At 41.0% G+C, this 12,340-nt stretch overlaps 1 protein-coding gene across 8 annotated transcripts in view; it reads left to right on the forward strand.

The window, feature by feature from the left end:
• LOC145944552 (serine/threonine-protein phosphatase 2B catalytic subunit 2) overlaps window positions 1-12,340 on the forward strand; it is a 125,763-nt gene that overhangs the window by 72,572 nt on the left and 40,851 nt on the right. For all 8 annotated transcript variants that reach the window (XM_083052949.1, XM_083052948.1, XM_083052942.1 and 5 more), the window contains exons 4-5: window positions 4,363-4,474; window positions 10,151-10,296. In XM_083052949.1, coding sequence (XP_082909075.1) covers window positions 4,363-4,474; window positions 10,151-10,296 — 258 coding nt within the window. The remainder of the gene's footprint in view (window positions 1-4,362; window positions 4,475-10,150; window positions 10,297-12,340) is intronic.

Below are 12,340 nucleotides of genomic sequence, written 5' to 3' on the forward strand. Positions count from 1 at the left end.
AAGGGATTTCTGTCGGCGCGGGAAGATGCTCCTCAATCCTTCGAGGATGCTCCGTTCGGCGGCCGAGAAAGGAGTTCGTCTCGCGTTTTAAAAGGATAGATCCTCTCGAAGGGAGAGGCGTAGAGCTGCGTGATGCAAATACCGCGGCTATATCTATATGCGTGTGTCTTACATTGTGTCTGTATGTATGTGTGTACACGTGGTAGCCGAGAGCTACATCGAATCTTCGTGAGATCGATACTTTCTATATGTGCGATATGCTTCGATGGCTCCTCCGCAGATCCGAGGCCTTTTCTCTGACGGCGACACGTTCGATGGAAACTTTCGCTCCCAATCATCCGAGGAGAGTCTGTTCAAGGGGGTAGGGAATGTAAAGGGAGAATCCGGGGGCTTAAAGAGAAGACGCCGAGCGCGCGCTGACGAGAACAAGTTCCGTCCGCCATGATGGTTCGTTTGAAGAACCTTATTCCGCGTGTTCTCTCTCGAAAATCACATCCTCGCTGGCGCAGAGAGGAAATTTCCTTTAAATTCTCTCGAGTAATTTCTTGCACTTGTATGAAGGTATTTTCACAGTTCAGAGTATGCAAGCGGATAAGTTCCAAGACTACGAGGCCGCAATCAAATTCGTGAACGTGTGTCTTTTTATTATTACATTTTTTTCCATTGCATTTTATTAATTCTCGTTTCAATTGTATGTAAATAATATACGCATAGTAATTTTTTTATTTAACGAAATATCTCTTTGTGTTAAGAATGTCGAGTAATATATTGAAAGAGAGAGAAAGCAGAGAGAAAATATTAAAATTATTATTAAAACATTCTTGGAGAAATATACTCGCAAGAAATTATGAAATGTTGAAAAATGTTTACAAAGAAAAAATAATGACGGATGCTACTGTTTCTATGAATAATAATACAAATGTTTGAGTTGAAAAAAAATTTTTTTAAATCAACATCTCTTTTGGCTGATATTTCAATTAAAAGAGATCCACAAGAGTGCTTTTAACAGTGGAAACAGTCCTAGAATATAGACGTGGAAAATTTTTATTTCGATAAAAATAATATCAATTTACAAGAATGAGCTGTATTCAGATTTTTTTTAATCTTAAAATTTTGTATACATACACGAATCCATCAATTGAAACGAATCACGTACTGTCATATGTTTCGCGCAAAGAGTCGTTGAAAGAGGAAACGATATTTGATCGGTCCTCTCGCAAACGAGCGAGCCACAACGGAATCTGAAGGACGACGCAACGCGGCCGAGTGCATTATTTCGTTACAATGCCAATGAAGGCCCTCGCGTGTAATTATAGCGGCGGAACAAGGCGAGAGAAAGATAGAGCGAGCGAGCAACCGCTCCGTTGACTTCGCAAAGGGACAGTGGTAGAAGAGAAGGGCTGCGAGAGGGATTGACGGTAGACAGTCGATCGGGTTAGCGGGGAGAAAATAATTGACCTCGAAAGTCTAAGAAAAAAATTGCCGCCGTGGCTCCTCTGGCCTAGGATAGGTACGAAGATTTATCCCGCAGTGCGGCGTCGTGCAAAATCGAAAAAACCGTATGTATCGATATCCAATCAGGACGTGTTAGCATCATCACGGCCTGATCTTCCGAAGCGAAAGGGAGAGAGAGAACAGAGGGAGAGCGAGATAAATATGCTATATATCTCTGAACGTGTGACATTTCTTTACCTCTATCTCCCAGCCGCGATGCGATATCGCTAGTTCCACGGTATTGATTTGATGCACAAAGGTTAAACGTTCTGGTCCAGCGGTTTTAATCGGAATCACATCTGTCCCATCTTACATAAGATTACAATATTGAAGTCAACTTCTTCTAGAAAATTGTGAAAGAATGAAAAAGATGTTTTATTTTTGTTGGGCGGGAATTTTTTAAAGAAATAATTATTTCTAGGAAAAATTTACTTTAAAAACAATATATAAGATTATATTATATTTTAGCTTTATAATTATACATATGATATTACGCGCATTTCTTTGAATCTTTTAATTTTTCTTGTGCTTAAATGTCAGAACGCCAACAAGTTTTCCGCTATCAGTAGTCAAAAGTTACAAATTCAGTACTTTTTGAAAACTAAACTTTTGAAGCTGTTAACGGATAATAAAAGTTTATTTTACAGATAATTTGTGCAGGCTTTACTTTAGCAGAACTTAAATTCAACATATAGTTACCGAGCGATATCTTACACGTAAAGTTTAAAAAACTGCGAATGAAGTGGCAAATCAGTCGCAAAAGTGACAATCCAAATTTCGATAAAGAAAAAATAGAGTCAAAATTGATAAACAAATTTGACTCTATAATATAATAAGGGAAAATGGACTGATGAAAACCGTATTTGTGTCAGGATGTTTTAGGAATAGATTACTCATCGGAATCGAATTTTCCATGATGGAGAAAATTATCAATGAACACGCGACATCTGTAAAAGCTTTAATTTAATTCGCATTGTTCGTCCATAATGAAGTCTATTTAAAATTGCCACGTCACCTCGCGATTATTAAATAGATCCGACCAAACGAGCGCCGGACAAATGTTGGCCGCGTATAAAAGATCCGACGAGATCGCGGATCCTGTCCACCTCCCATTTTCCCCTCGAAAAACCGTACATCTAATGGAGTCGTCATTACAGCCGCCGCATTCGCGAGCGAGGCTAATTAGTGTGCAAAATTCGTGCGAAATCCCCCGGTCCATTCGTTAGCAACAGCACTTGCCAATTTTATGCGGGTCAGTAGTCCGTGTGTTACAACGAATAATATTAATTAGTGATGCATCCGCGCGTAACGCACCTCTAACTGCACCGATAACAGCCGATTCCCGACTGATTGTTCTAGCGAAAGAACGTTAAAGTCCCGCAATCCGAAACATTTACAGGCTTGCTTGCACATTGATCAGGATCAACGTGTGCAAGCAGGATAAATTTTTTTCTACAACTTTTGAAGCTATTTTTATCATGTATTTATATTTCATTATTTTTCTTTTATTATTTTATTATTTTATTTGATATTGTATTATTTTATTTATTTTATTTTTTTTATATTTTATTTTATTTATTATTTTATTATTTTCTCTGAATTTATAATAAGTACAGTTTGTCGGGTTCGCCAAATAATCCCGCCCTAATAGGTAACGCATATATTGATGCAATACGCAATATGTTTTCATCGCGTACACAAAACGCAAGCCAAATGCAACTCGCGGCTTTCGCCACTCAATTCATTTTTGCGAGACGATAAAACCGACGACGACGACGACGGTGAGATCTCCGTTTGCCAAAATGCTCACCTTTAACACGCGCGCGCGAATAATTATTATTAATGGTCGTCGATGTTATTGAGCGAGAAGCTGCGTTTCCAGTCCAGTCTCTCCGGCCGATGTCCTGATTAATAGCGCGTTAAATTACAGAGGGAGGATCTCGCGAGAAGTCCGAATCCGGATGTAATCTGCCGAGCGCGCATCGCGTTGCTCGAATTCGCGTCGAATGCAAGTTTCTGCAATTAAATCCGGGAAATGCCGATCAAACCCGGGGACAGATCTTCGTGCGATTGGAGCCGCTCGATGGAGACGAGTAGGATTGTTTCGATTTAATTAGAGGAGATCTCGATATTGTGTCGATGCGGGACACAATCGTGCAAGCTAGTTTGAATATGTTTTTGTCCTCTCTTCGACGGTTTATTCTCTCTTCCGTTTTCCCACCTTGTCAAGTATTTATCGTTTAAGCCGACGATTGCGCTTGTACGATAAACTCGGATACTAATTGCTTGAAAGTTCTTTAATATAGATATATAATCTGCGCATTAATAAGTTTTAACTTTCAATTTCCCGGTGATTATAGAAGCAAAGCTCCGACATTGATAAAAATCTAAGTACACTTAATGCTAATTAAAAAAAGATATGTAGGATTAAAAAATACATTTGATGTATCCGCTCGCGTAGTCTAGTGTTTCGATTGCGGCTAGATCATACGGTAGCCACGAATCCTTTGGTAAGCCGCTACCAGGCGATGATTTTTGTATTTACACGCGCACTTTCGGCATATTACGGCAACTGGATCCTTCAGCGGCCGCCACCGAAGAGATAAATGTTCGTTTGTCGGCTGTTTTATGTATTGCGTCAGTTTAGGATATAAAAGGACGAGCAACAGCGAGACAGTCAGTCTTTTGTCGTCGTTCCAAGGGTGCAGATCGCGCATATTGTTCTGTTATATTAAATAAAGTCCTACAATATTTTTTTTTCGAGGCATATTACATTGACTGTAAATATCACTTTATATCCAAAGGTAACAAAACAGGTTATGATTATGCCACTTGATTAACGCCCACATTTCCATATTTTTGTTTCAGTGCGTATTGTACCTGTGGGCGCTGAAACTATGCCATCCCATCACACTCTTCCTCCTCAGAGGTAACCACGAGTGCCGTCATCTCACGGAATACTTCACATTTAAACAGGAATGTAAGTAATTATCCCTCTCGCAAATTATACATACATATTCTCGTTCTCGAATGCATAATTGAAAAAAAATGTATATCTTGTAAGTAAGCTCAAATAACGTTTATGGAAATTATGATTTCTTTTTCTTATGCTTCAATAATTACTTCGATGTCAAGGTTGAAACGTTCATTTTCCGCCAACTTAAATTTTTTATTTACTCGCTCTACGCCTTTTAGTCGGGTGTTCCCGCGCTTTGTTTCACGTAATAAGAAATTATTTCCTGTTTAATAATTCGCAATTCGGATTAAGTCCTCCGCCTCGTTAGTTAGGGCGATGTTGCCTGGTAAGGTGGATTAGCGAGCTTCGTGCCCCCTTTTCTCTCTGCCCCCCGCGGCAAAATTTATGCATCTCATCTACATCGCGAACTCGCGCACCCAACATACGCGCCATGCCATAATTACAGTCTACGGAACAAAGTGCAGCTTTTGCGAAAGAACACCAAAAAGCCGAGTAAAAATTATGAAATCTGTCGCGTTGTAAAGTTCAAAGTAAACATACATATATGACGAGAGAAACATGAATTATACACGAAGAGATTATTTGTAGATTTATCTCTTTTATTGAAAAATATTATTTATTAATATAGTTAAATGCATAATTCTGAAATATTGAAATCTGCAAAGTTATACAATATATGCATATATGTATATTGAATGAATTTAAAAAAAATATACAAATGTATTCTAAGAAATATTGTTTAAACATAACGTTGACTATATGATTATAATTAATAGAGATGTTGATCAAGTTTTTATATTGCGTCACATTTTAAACTTTTTCACGTTGCTACATCTTCTTTAGCTAATTGCAAGACTTGTATGGTATTATTGCGTGACGATTTTAACTCTGAAAATAAACTGCTCTATAATTATACGAAGCGATATATAATTACGTAAACAATCCTGCATTTATGTTCTGCATGTATTATCTTTATTTTCACTTTGCACAAGGATTGTTACGTTTAAATGAATGGACAAGAAAAGTGTCGTATAATCATGTTGTACATATCTTTTGTAAAACTCGTAAAAAAGATACGTCACATGTTTCTGTTGTATATAATGAAGCTCGATCGATCGTAGCGATTCCAGCTGTAATATCAGCTTTATGAAACGCCTCTGCATTTCTCACATAATCAGCCCTTTGGTTGCCCGATGTGTACCCTGTTTAGTTACGAGATATATACGTCATGTTCGGCAAGGGCTAAACATTCGGCGAATATCCGCGCTTAAACGCGGATGTTCCTCGCTTAAGAGTTGAAAAGCTCCGTCCGCAGCCGGACTTTGAGATTACGCGTAAATCCACACGTTACACGCTTACCACGCTGTATAATTTATCCTACCAACGAACGGCAAGGCTCACAAATTTGCAGGCTATTTAATATCATATACAGCTGTTGCTGCAACCAGGTATCCTCTCCGCTCGTACATGGAATATGCATATCGCGCATTAAGCAAATGATACGCGACGGCGGCGGAAAGGTCGAACGGGCATTTAAGTCGAGAAGTCTTTCTATTTTAGCACACGTTGTGTCTACGTGTCGAGATCATCCCTGGGTATCTCGCTCGCGAACTTTAATCTGTCGATCCCCGTAGTTCGCAGACACCGGATGCCGGCGCCTGCATCGTCTCCGCGAGAGAGATCGCGTCGTTGCATTACGCTCTCGCGGGTCGTAATGCATCGTCGGTTGTCGGTCGAGTCGTAAACGAGGGGGCAGAAGGGATGGAAAGAGAGAGAGAGAGAGGCACCTCGCAAATACTCGCGGGCTGACCTAGTATCGGACAATTTTCCACGATCGATACACTTTTCCGCGAGACGCCGGTTTCTGCTGCGCGAAACTCTCGAGCTGTTGCGCGTCGCATTCCAGCTCGTCTCGATGATGGGATTTATCAAGAGGACGGAATTCTTTTGGTTATCTGCCTGTGTGTCTTTCTGATTTTACTACGATTAATTATAAAATAGATTGAGGTCTTTTTTTCATTTTTAGAACATTTTTTATCTATGTTACAAGTATAAATTTTTCCGATGCATTAACATGTAGATTAATTACAAACGTCGGACATAAATCTTGCTTAACGCTCTTAAACAGATTCTAAATATGTTTTACGCGTTATTAAGCGCTTTATTACGTCGTCTCATTGTATTTCGCTCATATTTCTTCGCATCGTCTTTATATTCTACGCTCATAACTCTCTTATTAAAAGTAAAAGCACCAACGCAACGAGAGGGAAACGAGAGTCGCATTTTTGCAATTCGCGAGGAAGAGGTCGGTTCCAGAGGGAGGAGTCGGGGTCGTCCGCGCCGTTTGGAGAACAGAAAAGTTCTAATTTCCTCTTAAATTCAGAACGGGCGCGCGTAATGCCATTTCTGTCCGCGTTATTAAGGGAAACGCGAGAGCTGCGCATAGGTCACCCCGACAAAAACTCGCTCGCGCACGCATTGTGTGACCCCGATTCCACGCGCGTTTAATAACCGCAATAACCGCGAAAATCCCCTAGCACACACGCATATATATACACACACACATAAATGCGCGCGCGCGCATACACTATGCTTTAATCATCATTTTAACGCGGGGATTTCGCCGTGCATTTATTATTGGCGACCGCGTTCAGGAACAGCTGGCGCGGGGGCGTGTGTATATTCTTTTTTCTTTTTTTCCCCTTTTTTTTCCACAACCGCCTATTTACGCGACCTAGTTACCTGCCGCTATTACGCCGGCATTCACGTGCCAGCCGATCGAGAAAATTGCGATTATCTCCAGCGGCTCGAGCTTTTCCTCGCGATACGAAGTCGCGATAGCACGCTCGCACTCCAGGAGCAGCGGCGGGGGTAAGAGATTCCTTTCGTTCCCATTTTTTTTCTCTCTTTTTCTCTCCTCTTAACGAAGGCAACGGAAATTTAGTTCCGAGGCTCGATAATCCTCTCGAAACTGTTACGCGCATTTTTCCCTCGCGTTAACTAATTGCGAGCGTTGCGTTGTGGATTGTAATCTCGATAAAAAGGGAAAAAACACAATTTGCAACAACCTAAATGCATCCTATCATGTTCATATTTAACGCGAGCATAATATCGCGGAAATGCGAGTGGTTTTCACGATAATATATATCGCGCGCTAGAGTATATCCCATCCGACCGCATTTTTTCCCGCGTTTTTGCGACACCGCACGAACATTTTTCCGCCAATTCGGGCAACAATGACGCGAGAAAAATGTTACGCGCTTAACCGTGACATATAGAGAAGTCCGATACCGCTTCTATCAAGATAAATGTTGCTCCTTGCGGTCATATATCTCGTATACCACAAATATATCATTTTTATTATCTCGTATAATGTACGGTGATTTGACTTTGATCCCGTATGAAAATTTCACATCAAATAGACAAAGTTGCGAACTTTAAAGCGTTTTTCCCCGCTGGTTATTTTTTATCAAATATGCCATTAATAATTATATATACAATCTGTTAAGAAGAGATGATAGAAAATCAAGTATGAAAAGAGCTAACAAGAGCCGCAAAAAATTGTTTTTAAATTCTTCTTTAATTATTTTAATATCGATCAGTAAAAAAATCCACGTGTCTTAATTCGCATCTTCGTCCTACATTCTCCGACCGAAAAGTTCAAAATAATTAATTAGCTCTTACTAGCTCTTTTCATACTTGATTTTGTACTTATATATCAGAGATCTTTTCACAATTTATTATTTTATAAGAAATGATGTTACAAAATCCCATTTTGCTCTCAATATCCAATTTTGCTGTCAAACTTACGTATAACGATAAATTTATACAAATTCTTTACGTTATCGAAATGCACATTTTTATCTCTCTTTGATTCTGGGCACGATATTCTGTTCCGTGCGATTGTCTTGCGCTTTTCTTGGCTTCGTTTCGCGACGCGTTACGCTGGAGGCCAGCCGAGAGTCATCTCGAGGACGGGGCTCGAGAAACGCGTTATCCCGGGCGGATCTTGTCGAGCGAGAAGCCGGGACGCGCTGGCCGCGTGCCAAAATAGCGGCGGTGTCGTTTCGAAACGGACTTCGCCGCCAAAAGCGATCGTTTGTCCGCGAACGCGCAATTAAATCGTCGGCGATTTCGCCGAAACCATTTTCATCGCGGTAAATACCGACGCGCGCATTTCGCTGCGACGGAAATAAAGCAAAATGCTGCGCGCGACCATCAGTTGCAGTTACATAGCTGGTTAGCGAAATAGAGAGAGAGAGAACTGTTTTCTCTGCTGAAATTATTTATTTGAATTTCTCATTATTTTTTAATCGTCTCTTTGTGAAAAATTTCTGAGGCTTTAATGCCAACCTCGTGCGCAATTTAATATTTATAATTAATAAATTCTCTCTCTCGTTTTCCTTAATTATTAATTATTTTGTTAAATTATGAATTGTTGTGTTATGGATTTTTTCGATGACCGAGTTTTTTTTCCAACATCTTCGAGAGCGTCTCTCTTTCTCGTTTAATAATTTCGAGACGTAGGAGCTTCGTCCTTGGCGCGATATTGCGGACATCCGTTTCGCGAGACTTCAATCTGCAACCCCAAAGAGACCTCCCACGTCCAGCAGCCGGGTCGTTCATTTGCGAGACCTCGTAAAGGCCCTCGAGCAGCGATCCGTTTAGCTTCAGCGCCGACAAATCTTTATCTTGTCGAGGCTACTCCGTTTTATTGGCAGGGAATCCTTCTCGCGCGTCACCTCGAACACCGATTCGACGAACCTCGAACCGTCGACGAAGCAAATATAAGGTATCTTGTATGAGAAATTCCGTGGTCACGTATCTTGGAAACTATATGAAAGAAAAAGAGAGAGAGAGAGAGAGAGAGAGAGAGAGAGAGAGAGAGAGAGAGAGAGAGAGAGAGAGAGAGAGAGAGAGAGAGAGAGAAGAAAACCAGCTTTTCACGAAATCCTCTTGAAATTTAAAATTTCTCGTTCTTTAATTTTCACGAGACAACATCGTACAAGTTAGTTACAAAAGTAATCAGACCTCGAAATATCGAGAAGAAAAAAAGACACGGACTTTACCGAGGTTTACTTTAGAAATGAGAGAACGGTGGCCGAGCAACCGCATGAAGTTTATACGATGGGGTTTCGTGTGAAAGGAGACGAGAGGACTGTATGTCGGTCGCACTTGTATACGGGGCGATAGAGGAGGAGTGCTTAGGTCGCGAGATTGGCGTGACACAGAACAGGCGTGGACGACCCGCGGTGCGGCATCCTTCGTCGCAGCAGAATATCCATTATTCTGGTGAGAACGCGCGGGAGAGACGTGAAATAGCTCCCCTGTTCGCCATCCTTTTTACGGGTCGTTCGCGGAATGGTGTCCGTAGCCAACCATACGTATTCCGACTCGCTCGTCAGTATATTCCTCATGGCTCCCCCATGGCCTCGCGCTGCTTCTTCTCTTTATTTCCTTCGTCGCGCACGACGAATTAAGCGTGTTCGTCCGATTCTCCCTGTTTCGTCTCGTAAAAAGTTAGCCGTCGTAAAGTTTGTCGGGCCTGCGACCTGACACGTTTGTACAGTCGTAAACGTCATAACGCTGATAGAATTGTGAATTTCTTTAGCTCTTATCTGCGGGAAGATACATATATATTTGTACTATTTCAATTTGGATCTCCCTTTCTGCTTTCAGGTAAAATAAAATACTCCGAGAGGGTGTACGACGCGTGCATGGATGCCTTCGACTGTTTGCCGCTCGCTGCCCTTATGAACCAACAGTTCCTTTGCGTACACGGTGGTCTGTCGCCAGAAATTCACAATTTAGAAGATATCCGCAAAGTAAGTACCATAAATTCTTCGCATGATCTCGAGCGTCGCATGCTTGCATTATGGTTATTTTTAATGTCACATTAATATTTACACGTGTGAATTCGTTCAACTGCGAACGCAAAATTTATTGTTGAATAAAATTGCGAGTTGAAATAATGAACGTTTTTAAATTTTCGAGTATATACAAATGGTGGTAGGAATCTCTGTGAAAGCCTCATTAAATCGAATCGAAAATAAGATTTCATATTCGATTTAAATTTATTAAAATCATCCTTTAGCTTTTTCGCGACCTTTTATTAGGAAGTTATGCATCTAGGGATTAAGACATGAATATTATCGTAATTAGTGAAACCGCTACATAGGTCATAGTATTTTTAAAATTTGTTCGGTATCCTTCTTTATATCACTACATGCTTGAGGTGAATTTACCTAGCATTGGGGCGATAGTAGAAGTTGGTATAGCGCCATTTATAAACGCCCCTCTGCCAGACGAGAAGAAGTTGCCTATACTCATACAAAATGGAAAATTAGCTACTGCCACGATGGTAAAAAATAATGCTGTTATCTGGGGCTTGAGTCAGTTCCATGAAGTTGCAGCCCGAGAGCTCTTCCTAAATGGGATAGCCGCTGCGCTCGATCTCGGGCTGATTTGCACTCATGCTGGCACGGATATTCCCGATGGTAATTGGAAAATGTCCTCAGTTGAACTGCCGATATCTCAAGAAGACAAGACTACCTTAGAACGCCTTATAACGCTTGAGAAAATGCAAGCGGCTGTAACTATCATAGTAGCAACCAAGGCGAACTATTGGATCATGAATCATCACACAGGCCAAGGAGCTGTTCAAGGTCCCGTCAAGGAGATTCTAGACCATTTCTATAAGAACCAAATGAGTAATGATTTGGTATCGGCAGCACACAATCTTAGACTCTTCGTAAGCACTCTCAAGGTGCTTAGTATAGCCAATATAAAATCCATTCGTGCAGTAACCCCCATAGTCAAACGCTCTAGTGCAAGGCTAACGCTGTCATCAGATTTACTCAAGTACTTCAATTCAATGCCGGCTGGGACACATCGGCTTGCCATTGCATATGAAGCTAGCAAGAGACTCGTAAAGAGTAAGATTTATGCTGCTTTATGCCCACATATTCAGGAATTCGTAACTATCCCGCATAGAAGGATGGCAATTTTAACAGCTCCAGCGAGCTATCACGTCGAGGCATTGTACTTGACTGGAAAAGCACGAGCTGATTATTCTGATATCGAGAACGAGCATTATCTCGGCAGATTAGGAACATTTATAAAAACGGTATACAAGTATTCAACCCTCGCAAAATCTCCATATTTAGCTACCTCCAGGATCGAAAGCTATGATGATTATGATAAAGGTTTCGAAACAACCCTGAAAACAGTCCAACTGAACTTGAATGCAAGCAAGGGCAAAAGCATTGAAGAAATTATGAAGGCGTTCAGGCTTCATCCGGAAGAGCAATTAGAAGCCATTAGACAATATTTTGACCTTAGTAAACCCGAGACATAATCCGTCTAAACCCATGCATCTTAATTAAACAGAGCTCTACCGCTTATACTTGCGCATCTCTACCTGCGCATCTCTACCTGCGCGCACATATTAGCCTTGATATTATTTCTCATAATCGTGCCAGGCCAATCGTTCGATCGGCTGAGTGTCATTGGACTCTCCACCGCGCCGGAAGCGAGCCAGGGAGAGCACCGACGTGCTGCCACCTGCTCTATCGATCCGTCCACCTACGCCTTTTACCTTCCTGCATTGCGTGCGATATACACGGGCGTGCGTGTACGCGCCCCGAATACGTTCGCCAAACTCTCCCTCTCGGCTTTGACTTTTTTTGTCTCGATATTTTGGCCATATTTAGAAGATTTGAGATAAACGATAAAAAATAAGTTTACACCTCTATACACACGCGTGGAAAGATAAGTTGAACACAGCCGGAGTACAAAACGTTTTAAAGCAATTTATTTTCATGCTTTTATTTTACAGATCTTTTATCATTATTAAGTATAATTACTATG

This window comes from Prenolepis imparis, unplaced genomic scaffold (genome assembly GCF_030444845.1).
Source record: "Prenolepis imparis isolate NDT839.2.m4 unplaced genomic scaffold, iyPreImpa1.0 SCAF_13, whole genome shotgun sequence".
NCBI lineage: Eukaryota > Metazoa > Arthropoda > Insecta > Hymenoptera > Formicidae > Prenolepis > Prenolepis imparis.